The sequence below is a fragment of the Pituophis catenifer genome, unplaced genomic scaffold (assembly GCF_029215685.1).
Source record: "Pituophis catenifer annectens isolate HBS135680 unplaced genomic scaffold, rPitCat1.0.hap2 SCAF_7, whole genome shotgun sequence".
Taxonomy (NCBI): Eukaryota; Metazoa; Chordata; class Lepidosauria; order Squamata; family Colubridae; genus Pituophis; species Pituophis catenifer.
The window spans coordinates 6051747-6075132 of NW_027256887.1; the positions used below are offsets into that span (position 1 = coordinate 6051747).

Here is a 23386-nt window from a genome sequence, read left to right on the forward strand (position 1 = left end):
CAATGGTGTTGCTAAGTTAACAACTGCAGTGATTCCCTTAACAACAACTCTGGCAAGGAAAGGCCATAAAAATGACTGAGCAACTGTCTCGCTTAGCAAACAGAAATTTTACACAGGTAGTCCTTGACTTGTGACCAATTGTGGTCGTAAGTGGAGGACTACCTGTATATTGGGAAGTATGCAGTGGGGTACCCGAAGGCTCTGTTTTAGACCCAGTACTCTTCAACATCTTCATCAATGATTTGGACAAAGGGTTAGATGTGGAACTAATCAAATTTGCAGATGACACCAAGCTGGCAGGAATAGCCAGCACTCCAGAAGATAGGCTCAAGATACAGAAGGATCTTGACAGACTTGAACATGGGGCGCTATCTAACAAAATGAAATTCGGTGGTGAAAAAAGTAAGGTTCTACATTTAGGCAAGAAAAAACCAAATGCACAGGTACAGTATATGTGGTACCTTGCCCAATAGTAGTAACTGTGAGAGGGACCTTGGAATCCTAGTGGACAACCGTTTAAATTTGAGCCAGCCTTGTGCAGCAGCTGCCAAAAAAGCCAACACAGTTCTAGGCTGCATCAGCAGAGGGATAGAGAATCAAGATCACATGAAGTGTTAATACCACTTTATAAGGCCTTGGTAAGGCCACACTTGGAATACGGCATCCAGTTTTGGTCACCACGGTGTAAAAAAGGCGTGGAGACTCTAGAAAGAGTGGAGAGAAGAGCAACAAAGATGATGAGGGGACTGGAGGCTAAAAAGTATGAAGAACGGTTACAGGAACTGGGCATGTCTAGTTTAATGAAAAGAAGGACTAGGGGAGACATGATAACAGTCTTCCAATATCTCAGGGGCTGCCACAAAGAAGAGGGAGTCAAGCTGTTCTCCAAAGCCCCTGAAGGCAGGACAAGAAGCAATGGGTGGAAACTAATCAAGGAGAGAAGCAACTTAGAACTAAGGAGAAATTTCCCGACCATTAGAACAATTAACCAGTGTAACAACTTGCCTCCAGAAGTTGTGAATACTCCAACACTGGAAGTTTTTAAGAAGATGTTGGATAAGCATTTGTCTGAAGTGGTGTAGGGTTTCCTGCCTAAGCAGGGGGTTGGACTAGAAGACCTCCAAGGTCCCTTCCAACTCTGTTATTCTATTCTATTCTATTATTAGAAGCAGTTTGGTGGCATTCAAGCCTACCCAATTTTAAGATCTTAGGCGTGCGTCCCTCAGAGATTTGATAGGAAAGTTGGAGCCTGTTTAGTTGCTACTCTCAGAGATTGAAATTCTCTGCCAAGGGAGGCCAAGCTTGCTTCTTCTTCACGGTTTTTTTCCTGGCAGACAAAAACTTCCTTATTCCAGTAAACATTTAGCCTTTCAGCAGGTGTCCTGCTATTCTGTTTTAGTGCTTTCTTTAGAGCCGAAGTGTTATTTATGCTTTTACTTGCGAATTTGATTTGTTCTTTTTTTTTTTCTTCCTACAGTGTTGTTTTTAATATGCCTTTTCGTAGCTGCTTTTGAGCTTCCTTTCCGTGGAAAAACCGTGAATCAAATCTTTTAAATCTTGCTGATGTTTAGATGATCAGACTTTTTTCTCTGATCAGGCATCGCGACATTCACAGTCAGGAAAACATTATTTCATCTCTCTTTTCCCCGGGTCGACAGTTTTGAAGTTCAGGCAATATAAGCGTTTTCAGAATCCCACGTTAAGAAATAGTATTATTTTCAGCTAGTGTGTGAAATCTTTCCTTAAGAACTATCTTTATATGAAGCACAATGCCATTGTGTACACTTCGAATATGATTCAGAAATAGTGCTATAGTTACTTTTTTTTTAAAAAAAATATTCATTTTGACCATGCCCCCTTTTTAAAACTTCCTTGTGATCTGAAATGAAAAGCATTCACCTCAAGAATTGACCTTTTTAAACAACTCGCAACCAGAATTGACCCCTGTTGTTAAGTGGGCTATTTATTATGTGAGTTTTGCCCCATTTTGCGGCCTTCCTTGCCACAGTTGTTAAGTGAATCACTTCAATTGATAAACTAGTAACCCAGTTGTTAAATGAATCTGGATTCCCCGTTGACTTCCCTTCTCAGAAGGTCACAAAAGAAGATCACATGATTCCAGAACACAGCGACGGTCATAAGTACAAACTGGTTGCCAGGCATTGGAATTTTTATCACGTAATCATGGGGATGCTGCAAAGGTTGTAACTGTGAAAAATGGTCATAAGTCACATTTTTCAGTGCCGTCGTAACTTTGAACAGTCGCTAAACGAATTGTTGTAAGACAAGGACTTACCCGATACCTTTGATGAAGCTCGTATGAAAGCTTGAAAGAAAAGAAGCTGCTTTAATGAACAGAGAGTCGGTAACATCTGCCTCACGATATTTTACCATTCTTACCACACACATCCTGAAAAAGTGATCCAATTTATTTTTGGTAGAAAATGAGATGTTTTAGATTTTTAAAAATGCATTATGACAATCAAATGCCTGTCAAGGAAACAATGTTACCCCTCTTTAATCTAGGCCAGCGATGGGTAACCTTTTTGCCATCGAGTGCCAAAAGCGGGGAGAGCACGGGGGGGGGGTCGCGCGCACGCGTGCCCACACCCATAATTCTATGTGCCCCGCCCCCTGCGCCTGCGCACATGACCCTCCCCATGCTCCCCCGCTTTTAGCACGGTGGGCCACCAGACTTCTGGTGGAACTGGAAGTCAGGAAAAGGCCGTTTCCGGCCTCCAGAGGGCCTCCAGGGTGGTGAGGAAAGCCGTTTTCGCCCTCCCCAGGCTCCTAGAAAGGCTCTGGAGCCTGGGGAGAGCGAAAAAGAGGCCTTCCGGTCCCACTGGAGACCCTCAGGAGGCCAGAAACAGTGTGTTTCCTGACTTCTGGTGGGCCCAGAAGGCCTGAAAATCAGCTGGCCGGTGCACGCGTGCCCACCAACATGTCTCTGTGTGCCACCTGTGGCAAGCGTGTCATAGGTTCGCCATCACAGATCTAGGCCTTACATCTTTGCCCACGTTATGGCAGTCAGATTTTTATGAATAATGCCCTAACTCGATTTCATTGAGGGCCGCATCAGGGTTGTGTTTGATCTTGGGGGGCTGGGGTGGGTGTGGCCAGTGTGGGCATGGTCAGCTCAACGTCACTCGGGTCGGGGGCGCCTGTGGTGGCCCGAGCGCTCTGCCAGCGAAAATGGGTTCCCAAGCTCCGTTTTCGGCCACGATGGCCTCCTGCAACCCTCTGCCAGCGAAAACGGAGCTTGCGAGGGCCGAATGCAGCCCTCCCGGTCCTTTGCTGTTTCCAGGGCAGCCCCCGGGCCTTGCGTTTGACACCCCTGCTCTAACCGAATAAACTTCATAACTGACACTTCCGGTTGAAACATATTAGAAGCTTTCCTGTTTTGTATAATTTCACAGACATGAATTATTTTTTTTAAAAAAACGTTATCTTAACAACGATGCCGAAACTGGAATGGATGGCTTTGAAAAGCAGAGACAAAACTCATTTCATCGTTAAAATTACAACGTCTTGCTTTTTTTGGGGGGGGGGGGGCAACAATATACTTCTAAAAATCCCCTTTCGTTGTCGGGTTTCTTCATTTTTCTCCATAAAGAAAGGAAACCTCGGCAGAGAATGTTAATACTGAAAGATCAAAATTAATTTCAGAAGAAGGGCGGGGAAGGAATCTTTTACTCTTCTAAAGGCCTCCTTCTTTCTTTTGACAAAACACAAAAATACCATCGAAGTGTTCTTGGATTGTTCACGTTTTGTTTAAAAGGCAGGGGTTAACCGCTGCTAAGAATGGAAGAATGCAGATTGCAAATTGATGCAAATGAAAGGAGTTATGCCGTACATAATGCTAGAACAGGTGGTTTGGAAGAAGACCAGAATGTTCAATAGCAAACACGATTGCTGTTTTGCATCTCCAAACAGCGAGCTGTGTTTATTAGCTTTTCTTTTTAAAAAAAAAAAAAATATTTCCTTTTTATCTGGAGCTAAAATTATTATTTGGCTTAAATTGAGGGTAAGTTTTTGAATCTGAAAACCAATGCAACTAGAAAACTAGGCATCATTCTCAATATGCTTCTGAATAAGTTATACATCAGCAGGAATGCTTTCTCTTCTCCCTCCCTCCTTCCTTCCCTCCCTCTCTCCCTCCCTCCCTCCCTCCTTCCTTCCTTCCTTCCCTCCCTCCCTCCCTCCCTCCCATAATGGTACATACATATTAGCATATCTGTCACTCAGTAAGCTAAAATAATAAACTTGGCACATCATTTCTTTGATTTGCATTCCTATCATCTTTTCAAACAGAGAAGACGAATTACAAAATCAAACTACCAAAAGGGACTATACAGTTTTGGGAGATTAAAAATGTTGTCAAATTAAGAACAAAGCAATTTAACTTTCCAATGCATAGGGGGAAAAGAAAACGAAAAGTGGTCAAAACCCGTATAAATATGACCACTTAAATTAGATGAAGGCGTCCTATACCTGAAATACTATTTTATAAGAACAGACCCAGTCAGCCTGTTTAATTTTTCTCAGCATTTAAGCTCCATCCAATTTCTTTGCCGACCTGCAACTTAAAACAAATGAACATTTAAATAGAAAATGTACGTATATTTTTATGCAATATATAAATTCATCTGCTGAGCATCTGAATTTTGATCACATGATCATGGGGATGCTGCAACGGTCACAACTGTGAAAAACGGTCATAAGTCACTTTTTTCAGTGCCATTGTAACTTTGAACGGTCAGTAAATGAATTGTTCAAGGACTACCTGTACAGTGTTCCCTATTCTGGGGATGTAATATTGCCAGACATGTTCCTTGCGACTACAAAGCAGGGGAGAAAGATAAAGAGCGAATCAATCTGGATTTAAATGTTAGGACATGGATCTCACTCCCCAAGAAGGAAATGCATTTTATTTCCCAGTCAAAATTTTACAAAAAAGACACTCCTACCAACAGCAGTCCCTTGAATTCAAGAAATATTAACATATCTAGAAATAATGCATAGACAGACCTAATGAGGGGCAACATGTCACAAGTGCATTGAGGTGTCTACCACCAGAAAGTCAGTTTGTGAACGTTTCGATCTTTAATACTTAGAACTCAAATCAAAATGAGTTTAATTACGCTTTTACTCATTCAGTTCAGATTATTCACAGGAGCACTATGTTATGTATTATAATCAAGATCACGTGAAATACTAACAGCAGTTTTATAAAGCCTTAGTAACATCATATTTAGAATATTGCATCTAGTTCTGGTCACCATGTTTTTTTTTTAAAAAAAGATGTTGAGACTCTAGAAAGATTGCAGATAAAAGCAGCAAAGATGATTAGGGGATGATTGGAGGCTAAAACATGAAGAACAGTTGCAGGAATTGGGGTACGTCTAGTCCAGTGAAAAGAAGGACATAATAGCAGTATCCCGATATTTAAGAGGCTGCCACAAAGAACAACCTATTTTCCAAAGCTCCAGAAGGCAAGGCAAGAAACAATGGAAACAGATTGCAGAGAAGAGCAACAAAGATGATTATGGGAATGGAGGCTAAAACCTATGAAGAACTGGGTATGTCTAGTTTAATGAAAAGAAGGACTAGAGGAGACATGATAGCAGTCTTCCAATATCTCAGGGGCTGCCACAAAGAAGAGGGAGTCAAACTATTCTCCAAAGCACCTGAGGGCAGGACAAGAAGCAATGGATGGAAACTGGTCAAGGAGAGAAGCAACGTAGAACTAAGGAGAAATTTCCTGACAGTGAGAACAATTAATCAGTGGAACAACTTGCCTCCAGAGGTTGTGAATGCTCCAACACTGGAAGTTTTTAAGAAGATGTTGGATAACCATTTGTCTGAAGTCGTGTGGGGTTTCCTGCCTGGGTAGGGGGTTGGACTAGAAGACCTCCAAGGTCCCTTCCAACTCTGTTATTCTATTCCAGTGATGGGTAACCTTTTTGCCATCGAGTGCCAAAAGCGGGGAGAGCATGGGGGGGGGGGTCGCGCGCACGCGTGCCCACACCCATAATTCTATGTGCCCCGCCCCCTGCACATGCGCACATGACCCCCCCCCCCATGCTCCCCTGCTTTTGGCATGGTAGGCCACCGGACTACTGGTGGAACTGGAAGTCAGGAAACTGACCGTTTCCGGCCTCCAGGGTGGTGAGGAAAGCAGTTTTTGCCCTCCCCAGGCTCCTAGAAAGGCTCTGGAGCCTCGGGAGATCAAAAAACAGGCCTTCTGGTCCCACTGGAGACCCTCAGGAGGCCAGAAACAGTGTGTTTCCTGACTTCTGGTGGGCCCAGAAGGCCTGAAAATCAGCTGGCCGGTGCACGCGTGCCCACCAACATGGCTCTGCGTGCCACCTGTGGCACGCGTGCCATAGGTTCGCCATCCCAGTTCTATTATTAGAAGCAGTTTGGTGGCATTCAAGCCTACTCAGTTTTAAGACCTTAGGGGTGCGTCCCTCAGAGATTGGATAAAAGACCTCCAACAAGTCCTTTCCAACTCTGTTATTTGCCATTCCTCAGGGCGGGCGAAAAGATTTGATTACACTGATCTATTGTGTTGCCGTTTTCAGGACCGTGAACTTCGACATCACCAAGTATTTATATGACTTTTTGTGAAGACCCCGCGGGCACTTCACCTCATCGTTCAGCCATCCCGGAAGGAAAAACATGGGACTCTCTTGGATTTGTCCAAAGCAGGTGCCGACCCAGCGTGGATTAAGATGAAAACAGTTGGTCTGGATGGATCTGTTCAGGGAAGGCTTTACCCGATACCCTGGCGTATTGGGAACAAACGTGTTAATTACAAACAGCAGGGACTACGCACAATCTGTTCCCCTCCTAATTATTTTGTTTCAGCAACTGAGATTGCCTGAAACCCATTTGACAAAGATGGTTTTTTTGTGCTGTTGTCTCCCTGCGCTTTGAACCTGACGCCCAGCCTTTTCACTTCCTTTCCGTGGGAGGTGTCGCATTTGTCTGCCACAGCAGTCCCAACCTCAAAGCACCATTTATTGGAGAGCCCATACAATAAATACACAGTTAATCTGGTGGATGCTTTCCTTTCCTTTCTAGATCTTAGGCTACTGACCATCACTGATTCTTCCCTCCCCTCTCTCTTTCTCTCTTTTTTAAAAAAGGATTTTATAGGCTCTTTAACTTTTTACGAAACGCCTAGTGTTTACAGCTGCTAAGCCTATTTTATGAGAAGTGAGTGGAAACCCTGTCTCCTACTGGCATTTTTTTTTTTTTAATTTGATTTATATGCCGCCCTTCTCCAGAGACTCAGGGCGGCTTACAATGCGTTAAGCAATAGCCTTCATCCTTTTGTATATTTATACAAAGTCAGCTTATTGCCCCCACAAACTGGGTCCTCAATTTATCTACCTTAGAAAGGATGGAAGGCTGAGTCAACCTTGAGCCTGGTGGGATTTGAACTTGCAGTAATTGCAGGCAGCTGGTGTTAATCACAATGCTATCAGTCTGCTGAGCCACCAGGCATTGATGATGTTACCTGTTTGGGTAATGAAACGTCTGCAACAGAGGTGGGTTTCAGCAGGTTCTGACCAGTTCTGGAGAACCGGTAACAAAAATTTTGAGTAGTTTGGAGAACCGGTAGTAAAAATTCTGACTGGCCCCACCCCCATCTATTTTCTGCCTTCCAAGTCTCAGCTGATTGGGAGGAAATGGGGATTTTACAGTTATCTTCCCCTGGAGTGGGGAGGGAATGGAGATTTTACAGTATCCTTCCCCTGCCACGCCCATGAAGCCATGCCACGCCCACCAAGCCACACCCACAGAACCGGTAATAAAAACTTTTGAAACACACCAGTGGTCTGCAAGGTAACAGCCGAGCTCAGAGAGCACGGAGGAGCCTTAAGGATATTTACATTCTGAGACAAGAGTTTGCTTTTGTAGAGGTAAGGTAAGTATTTTATTAATCTAAAAATACATGGACATGTTAGGCACTGTGCAGTGCTTGGGATATGAAGCACTGCAGGAGGACGTAGGAAGGAGGCACCCAGCCCTGCAGCCGCCTACCAAACCCTTCCTGAAATCTCCCCCTTATACACTCCTGTTAGACTGTTCTCCTAACAGGGGTCTCCAAACTTGGCACTTTTAAGACTTGTGGACTTCCACCTCCCAGAATTCCCCAGCCAACATGGCTGGCTGATGAATTCTGGGAGTGGAAGTCCTTAAGTCTTAAAAGTTGCCACGTTTGGAGACTCCTAGCCTAGGTCAAACAGTTTACCTCAGGCAGGAAGTTAGACTTAGAATAACTTTATTGTCACTCTTAATATACGCTAATCGGCATATATTAAAACGAAATTTCGTTGCATACAGCTCTCAATGGGTCTCCGCCTCCCATGTACACCACCTAAACATGACAGACAAATAAATAAATACAAAAGTATGCATATACCCACATATATTACACGACACAAAAACAACACAGTCTAGTCCGGATGTATACATGTACATGGCGAGAAAAACGAATCTTGCGAGTTTACCTGACGGGATGGCCTAGGGAACAAAGCTGATACAGAATCTGGTAGTCCTGCAAGATATACTTCGAAACTTTGTACTACTGTCATTTGTTCCTGAATGGAGAAGTCGTCCTTCTCTGAAATCTGGGGCAGGACAGGAAAAAAAAAATTGTTTCTCCAGAAATCAGCTTTTTCGATGAAATGACTCCGGTAGTTTTTTGTTTTAACCAGGGCTACCAGCAGTTTTGGGGCCCATTGCAAGTCAAACCTTGGAATAATCAATAAGAGGTGTCAAAGTTTGAGTTGTTTTTTTTTTTTTAAAGCAACCAAGTAGGGATGTGAGAGAATATTTTCGCTTCAGGGAGACGGCATGGCAGAGATCCGCATTCCAAAACCAGCACTTTGGAATCTAAATAGTCGGAGCAAAGAGAGGAGTAGAAAGGAAGGAAGACTGGAGCAGATACAAAATCGCATCGAGAGTACAAAAACAAAGACTGAACCTTCTTCTGCCACGTTTTTCTTTATATTTATTTGTTCTGCCACCTCCTGCTCTTAAACGGAGAGATGTTCTCGTCACCCAGAAGGATAGAACAAGAAACCTTAAGCAGCACCAAACAATATAGTGATTTGCAAAAACTAAATACATTCCTTGTCCTCTTCAGCTTACTGATTTCTGTTTTCCTCATTTCCCTTCACGAAGAGAACAGCAACCTGACGATCAGGCAACTCAGCTGGGATTGTCAGAGCCTTTTAGAAGCATTTTTTTTCCTACAACCTCTTCGGCCGAAGTGGTTGTAGAAAAAATGCTTTTAAAAGCCTCTGAGGATCCCAGCTGAGCTGCGCAATCATCAGAGGCGGTTTTTTTACTTTTAAAAGCATTTTTTCAGCTGAAGAGGTTGTAGAAAAAATGCTTTTAAAAATAATAATGTATAATAATGATACATCATGGCCACGCCCACCAGCAACTGGGCAGAGAACTGGTTGCTAAAATTTTTGAATCCCACCCCTGGTCATGGATGGATGGAAGATATGGATGGAGAGAGAGAGATGTGTGGATGGATGGGTGGATAGATAGACAGACAGACAGACAGGATCCACAGGTGTACTTTCAGGTTTGCAAAACTGATGCAAGTCTTACATAAGGTTACACTGACAGAATCTTGTAAGGCTGAAAGTACATCATTCTCCCCCTTGTCTTTACAGTCGTAGAAAGTAGGGTCTTATGTGAGAAATTTGGCACGCCCATGTTCCTTCTGCAGGCTCATCTGCCACTTGTCTGCCCATAGTCTAGTCCACAGCTCTTCCTCCTGTCTCCCAAGGCCATTCCCCCATGCCACATAGAACGCACTCAAAGTGGGATAAACTGAGCCTGGTTATTCACGCTTGAGAACTCTGGGTTTATTTGTTGATTCATTTGTTTGTTTTATTCGCTGAGAAATAGGTTTGTTTATTTTTTTTTAAAGCTTACTAGACTGAAATGAGCACTGCATCATTTTAAAAAAGAAAAACTGAATTCTAATCCAAATTCTGTTTCAGATGGAATTCCCATCCATCCATTCATCCAGCTAAAATATTAAGCACCGAATAGTTACAGCACATAATGGAAGTGTCGTCACATATGGAGGAGCTTTGACTTGACCTGGATATGACTAAGGGTAACATAATGGGAGTGTTCCAATATCTGAGGAGTTGCCACAAAGAAAAGGGGGTCAAGCCAGGGGTGAAATGCTCCCGGTTCAGACCGGCTCGGGCGAGTAGGTAGCGATGGTGGCAGGCAGTTCGGAGAACCGGTAGCAAAAATCCCTGCCCCCGCCCCCCATGCCCAGCTGAGCTGCGCGATCATCAGAGCCTTTTTTTTCTTTTAAATGGCTCTTACTAGCCAAGCTCTGACGATCCCAGCTGAGTTGCCTGCTAACCAGTAGCAAAAATACCTCCTCTCCCCCCCCCCAACCCTCCAGCTTGCTTACCTTAGCTGCTGGTCGCAACGCCTTGCTTCGCTTGCTGTAATACCTGCAATCCATTGCATCAGCAAGCAACTGAATCTCCTTGCCTGCAATCAAGCTCATCGGTGAGCTGCTTTTATATAAAAATAAAAATAAATTAAAATAAAATAATATTTGTGCAGCTTTCTGAGATTTAGTGTGTTTCTCTAGTGTTTCACTCTAACTACACAAACACAAAATCTCACAAAGTTGTATGTGGAATTTTGTATGTGTAAAGTATGAAAGTTGGTTTTTTGGGCTTTGTGGCTCTGTGAGGTTCCTGCTTGTTGCAGGGGCCATTTTGGATCTAGCACAGCTGCTTTTACATTGTGGGTGAGCCAGTTGTGTTGTGTTTTGTAGGTTAAAAAAGGGCAAAGAAGTGACATTGACTTGGCCACGCCCACCCAGTCACCTTACCACCAAGCCCCGCCCACAGAACCGGTAGCAAAAAAAATTAGATTTCACCTCTGGGTCAAGCTATTCTCCAAAGCCCCTGAAGGCAGGACAAGAAGCGATGGATGGAAACTCATCAAGGAGAGAAGCAATCTAGAACTAAGGAGAAATTTCCACACAGAACAATTAATCGGTGAAACGGCTTTAGAAGTTGTAGGTGGTCCAACATTGGAGATTTTTAAGAAAAGACTGAACAGCCATTTTTTTTTTTTTTTTAAATTTGATTTATATGCCGCCCTTCTCCGGAGACTCAGGGCGGCTTACAATGCTTTAAGCAATAGCCTTCATCCTTTTGTATATTTTATACAAAGTCGGCTTATTGCCCCCACAAACTGGGTCCTCATTTCACCTACCTTAGAAAGGATGGAAGGCTGAGTCAACCTTGAGCCTTGGCGAGATTCGAACCAGCAGAAATTGCAGGCAGCTGTGTTAATAACAGGGTGCACTAAACCCTTGTACTATCAAGGCTCTTAATTTGTCTGAAATGGTATAAAGTCTCCTGCCTGAGCAGGGGGTTGGACTAGAAGACCTCTAAGGTCCCTTCCAACTGTTATTCTGAGCGTGGTGGCATCCACTCTAATATCTGGTGGAGAATATCAGTGACCAAGCATGAGGATATATAGAGAATAAAATTCCTGCTCAAGCGTATTTCTGGAGTTCAGTGTAGAAACACAGTAAAAGCAAACTAAACCATTTAGTCACAAGCATTTTTGTCACATGAGAAATTGGTGACATGATACCTGAATGCCAAAGAACTCTTCATTTTAGAATAAAGAAACTATGAATTATTTGGTGATGGAACATTTGCCACACTGCTGAGTTTAATTCCTAACAAAATGCGATTAATCAGCCCGATGCTCTCAAGTGAGTTGTAATTTTCAGCTAACTGCTGTTTCAGGCTTGAATTCAGCTAAACTAAGAATATCTTGTTTGTTTGTTTTTTAATGCATACAGGATGTAAACAGGAATAATTTTATAACTGACTGGAATCCTAATTCATTATGTGTAAGTATCACAGACACTGGCCCACGAATTCCCAAAAAGGGAAAGACGTAGGACGGGACATCAGTTAGCTGAGCAGAAAACTTTAAATCAACTATACTTTAGATTTTATTTCTAAAATTATGCTCTGCTTCTACTTATTTTAACAGTTAAGGTGGCTTTAAAGGTAAAAGTTCCCCTCGCACATATGTGCTAGTCGTTCCCGACTCTAGGGGGCGGTGCTCATCTCCGTTTCAAAGCCAAAGAGCCAGCGCTGTCCAAAGACATCTCCGTGATCATGTGACCAGCATGACTCAACGCCAAAGGCGCACGGAACACTGTTATTTTCCCACCAAAGGTGGTCCCTATTTTTCTACTTGCATTTTTTAACATACTTTCGAACTGCTAGGTCGGCAGAAGCTGGGACAAGTCACGGGAGCTCACCCCGTTACGCGGCCCTAGGGATTCGAACCGCTGAGCTGCCGACCTTTCGATCGACAAGCTCAGCGTCTTAGCCACTGAGCCACCGCAACAATGTTAATAAATAGAAAACAATGCAATAAAAATGGAAAGCGATATTAAAATCAGTCATTTCGTGTAGATGGATGGATGGATGGATGGAGATAGATAGGTAGATAGATATAGTTAGATAAGAGAGAGATGGATAGATAGGGATAGGTGGAGATATATATGATATAAATAATAAGATACTATAGACAGACATAGATATTTATTATTTATTTTATTTTATTAATCAAATTTCTATACCGCCCTACTCACGAAGGACTCAGGGCGGTGAACAGCCAAGATAAAATACAAATAATACAAATATTAAAAAATCCCTTAAAATTATTAAATATTTTGGCCGAAACACAGATTAAAACACCCAATTTATATGATATGATAGAGCGAGATAATAATATAGATAATAATGATGAAATACTGTAGACCCAGACATGATAACAGGCATATAATGTTTGTTTGTTTGTTTGTTTTTCTCTTCTTGTAGCTGCTTTCGCTTGTTTTCTTCCTGTTAACTCACATCAGTATTTACATTCTTTGAAGGAACTTAGGCAGTGGGTGCAATGAGGCTAAAGAGACTTTTGCGATGGAGACTTATCCCTAAAATGAAGGCATCCAGTATATAAAATGACATGTAATCGCTCATTCTCCAGACTTAATTAAATCCGTGACAACTTGGCAATAAAGTTATAGCGCCAACAGAGTCTCTTCAGATTTTAAACCGTCATATTTTTTTTAATTATATACCCACAGTAATGTACCAAACCGGGGACTTCTGGAAGGCAACAGACTCAAAAGAATAATGCTTACCATTAAAAAATAGCGGTCCTTGGCTCACCGAAAATGATACCTATTTAACTTGAAGCAATCCTCTTGAAGGTGCCTTCCTTAAGTTATTCAACATTTAACCTGTAAGTCCTCGACGTATGACCACAACTGAGTCTCAAATTCCTGTTGCCAAGCAAGACAGTTGCTAAGTGAGTTTTGCCCCATTTCGCGACTTTTCTTGCCTCTCGTTTAAGTGAATCACTGCAGTTGTTAAGTCAGGGGTGTTAAACTCGATTTCATCGCGGGCCACATCATGGTTGTGTTTGACCTTGGGGGGGGTGTGCGGGGGTGGGTTCTAACCGACTTTACTACTGGTTCTCTTTGTGCGCGCACTTTGCGCCGATCGCCTCTTCGGTCAATGCGCAGAGGGTTTGGGAGGCCTGCGGAGTGCTCCTGGGGACTGGGGAGGGCCAGTTTCCATTTTTTTTTTTTTTTATTTATATGCCGCCCTTCTCCGGAGACTCAGGGTGGCTTACAGTGCGTTAAGCATTTATTGCTTCTTGGTGCTTTGGAGAATAGCTTGACTCCCTCTTCTTTGTGGCAGCCCCTGATGATGAACAACAACAGAACGCGCTTTTCCTGCCCGGTGATTGAAGCAATTCTTAAGTGTTGGTGGAGAACATGGATAGTACTCTTCAAATATTTAAAAGGATGGAGCACGGGAGAAGGTCAAGGGGTGTCCCATCATTCCAGTGGAGTGGAATAATGTGTTTAATTTACAAGAAAAAAAAAGATTCCAACTGAATGCTTGATTAAAACAAAAACCTTCCTAGCAACAGGATCAGTTCAAGGGGGACCCAATTACTCTGACCTTAAGCTTCCTCACACGGGATGTATTTCTGCACTGAATTGGGAGTTGGATTCGGTGGCCTCCGTGCCCCCTTCCAATTCTTACCATTGTAAGATTCAAAATTTACTTCTTTTATCTGGTACTTTTAGGAAGTTCATTTCACTTGGCCAAAAATGACCCGTTCCAACTTAATCCATCTGTGAAAGCTGCAGTTTCCTGGAAGGTCACACTCACCAAACTTTCCATCTTTAGCAATAAGGATCCCCCCCTGAGTTCTAATTTTTAAGACGCACATTTTTTAAAATGGCAATGATGATGTTTGTTTATTTATTTATTTATTTATTTATTTATTTATTTATTTATTTATTTATTAGTTCAATTTATATGCCGCCCTTCTCCGGAGATTCAGGGTGGCTTACAATGCGTTAAGCAATAGCCTTCATACTTTTGTATATACCTGCTTAGTAGGGTATCCATCCATCCATCCATCCATCCATCCATCCATCCATCCATCCAACTATCTATCTATCCATTTATCTACCTATCTATCTATCATCCACCTATCTATCTAACTATCTATCTATCTATCTTCCACCTATCTATCTATCTATCATCCACCAATCTATCTATCTATCTAACTATCATCCACCCACCCACCCACCCACCCACCCATCTATCCATCCATCTATATCTATCTATCTATCTATCTATCTATCTATCTATCTATCTATCTATCTATCTATCTATCTATCATCTATATCCATCATCTATCTATCTATCTATCTATCTATCTATCTATCTATCTATCTATCTATCTATCTATCTATCTCTACCTACTTACCTGCCAATGTATCATCTATCCATCATCTATCTCTACTATCTACTATCTAGCACTGCTGATGTTACCTAGTATGGTAATGAAACGTCTGCAAGAAAACCAGCAACTTCAGACAGCACCAAGGACCCCTCGTGTCAACCCTGAGCTATAAACATTCTCCTTTATTCTTCCAAGCGCGATTGCTCTCTCCAGTGTATTTCCCCGCACGACACGGCCAAAATAAGTGAGATGCGGTTTTTATGATTTTGTGTCAAATGGCATTGTTCCTTATTCCTCCTCCATCATGATGACTAGTGATGTAACCGCAGTTCAATTCTGCTTCGGTAGGCTTTCTAACATTCTTCAAAACATTAATAAGTAATTTTCTTCCTACCCTCGTAAGTCAGATCTTTTATTATTTCCGGTCAAAAACCAGCTGAATGGGGGAGTTTGCAGTGTATTCCTCCCAAGAGACACCGTAGGCCTATCTTGATACATAACTCTAGCAGACAAAATGGGAAATAGCACAACTGATGATCATGCATTTATAGATCTGGAAGGTTTTACCCTAAAAAGCAACTGTCTGGCGAGGTTTGATAAGTCAGAATTGCCGCGTTCATTGTCTTTCCGTCTCCGTGGAGGAACCGTCTCTCTTGATTCACGCACAGGCGGAGAAATAATCCCGTTATCAATCATCAGAAAATAAATATGCCACAGCAGGCATTCATATGGCTTGCAGTGATACGCTGGCGCTACGGCCACGGACGGTGCCACACAATTCATAATCCAGGACTAAATGGCTGCTCAGTTAATAGAGTGCCAGATAAAAGGAATGTTGCAGTAGATACAGCTACACCGTCTTCCGAAAGTGGGTCGTTTTTCAGATAAATTGGCATTTTTATTTTATTTTATTCAAATACAAAGCGCAAAAGAGAAAAAAGTAACATACAAAATAGAACTAGACAAAAACATTTAAATTAAATTAAATTGAATTGAATTAAAAAAGACAACATGTATATTATTTACTTACTTACTTACTTACTTACTTACTTACTTACTTACTTATTTAATTTATATTGTCGGCCTATTTGCCCATGGCGACTCAAGGTGGCTTACAGAATAAGATGGGGCAAAATTCACTTAACAAACTTCTCACTTAACAAAATAACGTTTTGGGTTTGTTGGCAAATAGGAAACGCTAGATTTTCTACGAGTAAATTACAATAAGATAAGATAAGATAATTTTATTTCTATACCGCCCCTCTCCCGAAGGACTCAGGGCGGTGCACAGCCAAGTAAAAAAACACAATACAAACATCATAATTAAATTTAAAAATTATTAAAATTCTTACATTTGCGGCCGAAATTCGTTAAAAACCCAAAAACTGCAAATTTAGAACTCCATTACAAAGATAGCCCTGCCTGTCAGAAGAGCAGGGTCTTGAGGGCACAGCGAAAAACTCGGAGGTCAGAGATCGTGCGTATTTCTGGGGGCAGTTCGTTCCAAAGGGCAGAGCACAATAACAGACTCTTAGCCGTGTGCTTTGATCTTTTAACTTTGCTGTTCTTTAACCTGTTAACTATTTTTTCTTTCCTATATCTAGTGCCATGATGGCAAACCTATGACATGCGTGGCCAAAGTGGTACGCCGAGCCATGTCGTCCTGGCACATGCGGTGTCGCCCGTTCCTTTTCTGGGCACGCCATGATCAACTGACCTTTTTGCGTGCAGCAGTGCCGGAAACTATAAAAGCTGATCTTCCGGTTTCCTGCGTGAGCATGCGCGCCGGCCAGCTGATCATCGCGTGTGCATGCGCGCCAGAAACCCGGAAGAGTAGCTGGCTCAAACCGGAAGTTCAGTCGTTGAAACCAGAAGTTCATTTTTGGGCGTGTGCATGCACCCTGGGCAGCTCCTCTTCCAGGTTTCGGCCCAGACACGCATGCATTCCCTTAGGTTCACCATCTGTTGTGGCCTGTCAGTGGCGTGTGCAGATTGTAGCTGATTCTGACAACGAGGAGGCTGGTGTGGTGCTGCGCCAGCAGCCTGTGCAGCTGGCACTCGAGTCAGACAATGAGGAGCCTGGAGAAGATGTGGTGCCAGAGGCGGGGATTCAGCCAGGGCCTTCAGAAGCTCCTTTAAGTGAAGAGGACGAAGAGGAGGAGCCTCTTATTGATGCTCGGGGGCGCAGAGCTGCCAAAAGGCAGGAGTGGCTCCTCAGGAGGAGGTCTCCTCGAGAGTAAGGCTTGGGGCTAATTGGCCACTCCCTTAGCCTATTTAAGGAGGAACACCGACTGAAGCAATTTGTAGGGATCAACTTTAGTTCACTCTCCTTCGCGTCTGGATTCTCTGCAAATTGTTTCTGGGCTTTCTGCCAACCTTAGTAAGATTGTGATTACTTTATCTTTGGTTTCTTGTAGGCTGTTAAGGAAGTTTATTAACAGCCTTTGTTTGAAAAAGACTGAGTTATTTTAGTAAATTAAGTTTTGTACAGACTTTGTGTATGCTGCGTTCTTTGGGGTCCGTAGCTGGGGCAAAACACCATCCCTGATCTAGTCTATGACATGTCAATTGGGTTGCAAATAGATGCAGACACTTACAAATGGACATCTTTAAAAGCTCGGGGGAAACGTTGAGCGTTTTTGAGGGCCGTTAAAATGCGACATGTCAAACCAACTTCCTTACATAGCGGATTGGCACAAAGGAACCCATGAAAAATGGTCAGGCATTCGGGTTAATATTCTTGGTTAAAAATCTCGTACGGTTCCATTTAAAAAAAAAAAAAAGCTCTGCAATTTGATTAATGCCACCCGCCTCCTTGTAACCAAGGTACAATGGCAGCGAGCGGGATTTTGACTTTTCCTTCACTGCCTTCATCTGAAGTTCAGCAGGCAATTTATGGATATTACTTCTCTGCGGAAGCTTGGTGAAAAATACATCTTTTTGAATGGAGCTGATTTAGGTGCGGTAGGTAAGGAATTTAATGCCGAGGTGAGTGTGTAATTTCGATTGATTGATATTCCAATCCTGGGTTGTTGGGAGTTTGCGTTTTATTTGCTCGGCACGGGTATGAACATACATTCGTATTATATTGTATTAATCTTACATCGACACCTTGTGCTACCGGTTTTGCAAAACTGGGTTGACGAAAAATACGACAGCAACCGAATAACAGAATTGGAAGGGGCATAAAGCGATAGAATAGAATAACAGAGTCGGAAGGGACCTTGGAGGTCATCTAGTCTAACCCCCTGCTTAGGCAGGAAACCCTGCACCACTTCAGACAACTGGTTATCCAACATCTTCTTAAAAACTTCCAGTGTTGGAGCATTCGCAACTTCTGGAGGCCAGTTGTTCCACTGGTTAATTGTTCTAACTGTCAGGAAATTTCTCCTTAGTTCTAAGTTGCTTCTCTCCTTGATTAGTTTCCACCCATTGCTTCTTGTCCTGCCCTCAGGTGCTTTGGAGAATAGCTTAGAGGACCCTAGAGGTATAGCAGGAGACGCTATACCATTCCAGACAAGTAGCTGTCCAAGGTTTCAATAGCTTTATTATATACATTCACAATATGCTAATTATAATTTCAGACTATTATGCCATTATATAAAAGGTAGCTATCAGTTCTGTTCTGGCAGAATAGGAAATAATGGGCCTAAGCATAAAATGCTTTCTTTTCCCTTTAACTGGTATTACAGTAGAAGGAACAGATTCGTCTGAACTGAGGCGGTCAGTGTAAGAAGTGAGTTGGGGTTGGGACACTATGCAGGAGAAATTCAGTTCATAATCTTTTGGCTCAGTGGTGGTCAGTGATTGAAACACATAAGGTATTATCTCTCCTGCTGCCTTGAGTCCGGAAGCAGTTCCATAGGTGGAAGGTGTGGACATTTTGGTGAGGTAGCGACGTTTAGTAGTGTAAAGAGCCCCAGACCGCCCCTGAGTGAAGGAGTGGAACATCTGCCAGTTTGAACTGAGGTAACGGAATGTGAGGCAACCGGCAGTTGGAACAGAGTTCTTTTCAGGTGGGGACAGGGAGTAGAATGTCTAACTCCTTAGCATCAGAGTGTGTTAATATACTGTATATGAAATACTAATGATCTGATGGTCATTTCAAAAAATCCTTTCTTAGCGAGCACCTAGAAGTATATATATATTTACGCACACATAAAACACACACACATCTTTGAGAGGTTGTCTATTCTCAAAGGATTTCATGGATGACATATTTATTGGAAATGCTGGTGTTAATCTAAAACTGAACACAAGCTGTAAGCTTTGTTTATTTTAGGAATATTAATTACCTCATTGATACAAACCAGACACCACTGACCTTGTAATGTGTTTTCCTGTCCAGGGGTGAATGCAGGACAGGAATGGCATCCGATTGATTTATAACAATGTCAGTTTGAAATTGGTGGAATATTGGTGGAAAGAATAATTGAAAATCCAGTCCAGTAGCCCTAAAAATCAGGTATCCTTTCCCACCAATTTCCCTCTTTAAAAAATATCTATCTACGGCGTAAGAATTTTTATTTTCCTATCTATGAATCATAAACTTAACAAAGTAAACTGCGAGGTTCTGTTTAACTCGTGAATCGATAGGTCTTTTGCATCCTTGAACTGCAGTGTCAACAATGAATGATTGCTTAAAGTGTCTCAAATATTACAGATAAATTCTGGTTTATATTTCACATCTGTGCCAACACTTAGCATACAGTATGTCCATTTATCAAGAATATCTATTGGATGTAATACCTGTAATCAGTGGGGAAATTCTTTTTTTTTTTACTACCGGTTTTGTGGGCGTGGTGTGGCTTGGTGGGCGTGGCTTGGTGGACGTGGCAGAGGAAGGGCACTGCAAAATCTCCATTCCCACCCCACTCTGGGGCCAGCGAGAGGTGGTATTTGCTGGTTTTCCAAACTACTCAAAATTTCCGCTACCAGTTTTCTAGAACCTGTCAGAACCTGCTGGATTTCACCCCTGCCTGTAATCTTCAATCTGCACTTTCCCGAGACATACAAGGATGGATGTAATCAGTTTAAAATGTTTGATGTACAAGATTAAACGCAATTCTTATAGAATGTCCCCTTTTCCCCTTTTAAATGTAAATTTTAATTTGTTTTTAAATTATTGGGTATTTTAAATTTGTCTCAGCCAAATTATTTAATTCGTTTTTATTCTATTTTAAATTTTTGTATTTATGTGTTTTATTCTGTGGCTGTTCACCGCCCTGAGTCCTTCGGGAGTAGGGCGGTATACAAATCCGATAAAAACAAAACAAACAAAAACAATGTCAATTCTAAAACAGCGGTAGAATTTTTAAATTAAGGGTCTTTCAGATTTACTTTTGAACGTTCGATCTGCTGTTTTGATTGGTATACATCCCGCCCATTTAAACTTTTCAAGATTGTTTTGTGATACGGACGTATGAAATTCTTATCAATGAATTAACAAAAGAGAACCGTTTTAGAGGTTTACGTCTTCCCTAACACTATTGTATTCAACAGACTCAAATTCTTCTTCACGAGAACTATGCAGAATAAGTACCGTTTGCAAGTCAAATGAACCTCTAAGAATTTAAGATGGGAAATAACGCAGCCTGCCAGAAGCGCGTGAAAGCTTCCGTATGAAAGTTGTATCGGCAAGGAACTCCCAATTTCAAATTTAAAAAAAAAAAATCAAAAAGAGCCATTAAAAAGGAAGCATTTTCTCTTCGGTACAGATGCCCAGACATTTATTCATTTCCAAAAAGCAAGCGATGCTCCGATTCTCTGACTTTCAGTTCACAACTCATAAATTAACAAGTCCTTTCTCACTTTCTGAATTAATATCGGCTTGTAACCCTTCCTTCAGCGCGCGAGACTGGAGAACGTGTAATTTACAAACATTGAATCAATATAGCTGTTCGACTGAATAAACACTACGTGTTGAGTGACTCCAATGAAGAGCCGGTGTGTAGCTTATTGTCCGTTCTTTGGTTTGTCTAGAACGGTTTTACTGGTGTTTGCAGAACTGATTTAGGATTCGGTTCCTGCTTAGAAACTTCGCAAAATCAATAGCAAGGACGAAAAAAAGAAGAAAATATAAAAACGTTATTCAATACAGGTAGTCCTTGACGTATGAACCAGGGGTGAAATGCTCTCGGTTCAGACCGGATCGCCCGATCCGGTAGCGATGGAGGCGAGTGGTTCAGAGAACTGGTAGCAAAAATCCCTGCCCCCCCCACCCATGCCCACTCTAACCACTGCGCCACCAGAGCAATGCAACAATTCTTTAGTATCCTGGCTTATCTAGAGAAAGATTTAAGATGGCAAGTTGTATAGGAATAAAGGAATAATGATTGCAATCTGTGCTATTTGAAACCGCAGTTAATTAAAGAAGATTGGAAATTGTATTGTGGCGAATTTTTACTTTGGTTCAAGTTTTGTATCCATTTCAAGGTTTGTTTATAAAGGTTTGGGAAACATTTGTAAAACCTGAAGTTTGCCTCTGTATGCTTGTATGCAAGTGATCTCTCTCTCTCTTTCTTTTTCTCTCTTTCTTTCGCTCTCTGTCTGCTTCTCAGTCCCTCAGTCTCTATCTCTCTGTCTCTCTCTCTCTCTCTCCCTCTGTTCTGACCTAGGCTTCCTTAGAAAGTAAACAGCACAAACGTAGTCCCAGCAAACCTCTTTAATTCAAACGGCTGTGAATTATTGTCATTTCCAGTCTGAAAGGCTTCTCAAACAGTCTATCAGGGGAATGTTTATAAACACCCACCTTATCTCCCTTGGAATGCTGCCAGAGAACTAATTGCCACACGCAGGGCAAGGCTAAATTTAGCACAGAGTCAAACAGAACTTTCCCAAAGCTTTTACTGACCAGATGAACTAATTGCTTCCTGCAAAAGCTCACGTCCCGTTCACTTCTCTTTTATGTCTTATGGGAGGGGCCAATCATCTCCAAGCCTTACTCCCAAGTCGACCCTGTTTCTTTAATTGTTCCTGTCTTCTGGCAGCTCTGCGCATGTGCACACACTGGGAACAGGCTCCCGCTGTTCTTCTGCCTCGCTGATGTCAGACTCCAGAGACTCCGGAGGCAGCAAAGAACTACCAGATAGCCTTGGCCCCCTCTCTGCCTCCAACTCAGAGTCCTCGTCCGAGCCTTTCCCAGACTCTAGGACTGGCCTACGTTCCTCCCCAACCTCCTCATTGTCTGGCTCTGCTGGCTGCTGGCGGGCCACAACACTCTCTCCCCCTCCTCTCTCTGTCTCTCACTCACTCTCTCTCTCTTTCTCTCTTTCTCTCTGTCTCCCACTCCCACAGAGACTCCCACAGAGACAGAGACAGAAAGAGAGACAGTCTGTCTGTCTCTGTCTCTCTCTCCCTCTCTCCCTCTCTCTCTCAGAATATATATACTGTATATTCTGCAGTTGACAAATCTTTTGCATAAAAATTACCCCTTCTCTGCAGTAAAGCAACTTACTTCGCCATCTTGAGTCAGTGAAGCTTTTGCCAGTTATTAAATGTCGAGTTTCTGGAGTGAGGGATTTATTGCTCTGCCTGCGTGAAGCCCGACAATTGGCAGAATGAAATACTCTTGAAAGAGTTTCAAGACAGAGCGGCCTTCCCTAGCGTACTTCCCTCCCAACGTGCCAGGATGACAACTTCTCAGATTGATGGATCCATTATACGCGGCCATTGGGAAGGTTGATAGAGGCGAATGTCTTGGGGAGCTGATAACCAGGACTATATATATATATATATCAGGGGTGAAATCCAGCAGGTTCTGACAGGTTCTGGAGAACCGGTAGCAGAAATTTTGAGTAGACTGGAGAACCGGCAAATGCCACCTCTGGCTGGCCCCAGAGTGGGGTGGGAATGGAGATTTTGCAATATCCTTCCCCCAGGAGTGGGGTTGGAATGGAGGTTTTGCAATATCCTTCCCCTGGAGTGGGGTGGGAATGGAGATTTTGCAGTATCTTTCCTCTGCCACATCCACCAAGCCTACCATTTCCTATACGGGTAGTCCTCGACTTACGACCGCAATTGAGCCCAAAATTCCTGTTGCTAAGCGAGACATTTGTTAAGTGAGTGTTGCCCCCCTTTTTACATGGTTTCTCATTTCTCTTGACATGGTTGTTAAGTGAACCCTTGCAGCTGTTAAGTTAGTAACCCGGTTTTTAAGTGAATCTGGGCTTCCCCCTTGACTTCGCTTGTCAGAAAGTTGCCAAAGGGGAATCGAGTGACCCCGGGACCATCATAGATCTGAGTTTTGATCACGTGACCATGGGGATGTTGCCATGGTCGTAAGTGTGAAAAATGGTCGCAAGTCACTTTTTTTCCAGGGATATTGTCACTTTGAAATGGTCACTCAATGAACTCTTGTAAGTCAAGGACTTACAAGGCCTGTAAATATTTGCCCTCAAGCTGCAGTCATTCCTCATGAGGCCACATTGTACAGATATATATATTTTGGTGGGGGACGGACATCAATGGAAAGCACAGCCTTTTCTCTTGTGCGATGCCCCATCTCTATCATGTG

General features: G+C 42.6%; 1 protein-coding gene across 1 annotated transcript in view; it reads left to right on the top strand.

Moving 5' to 3' along the window:
• Positions 1-7053, top strand: part of ORC5 (origin recognition complex subunit 5) — an 84470-nt gene extending 77417 nt beyond the window's left edge. Inside the window, exon 15 of the mRNA XM_070946833.1 lies at positions 6585-7053. Coding sequence (XP_070802934.1) covers positions 6585-6630 — 46 coding nt within the window. The 3' untranslated portion in view covers positions 6631-7053. The remainder of the gene's footprint in view (positions 1-6584) is intronic.
• Positions 7054-23386: the final 16333 nt, after the last annotated feature.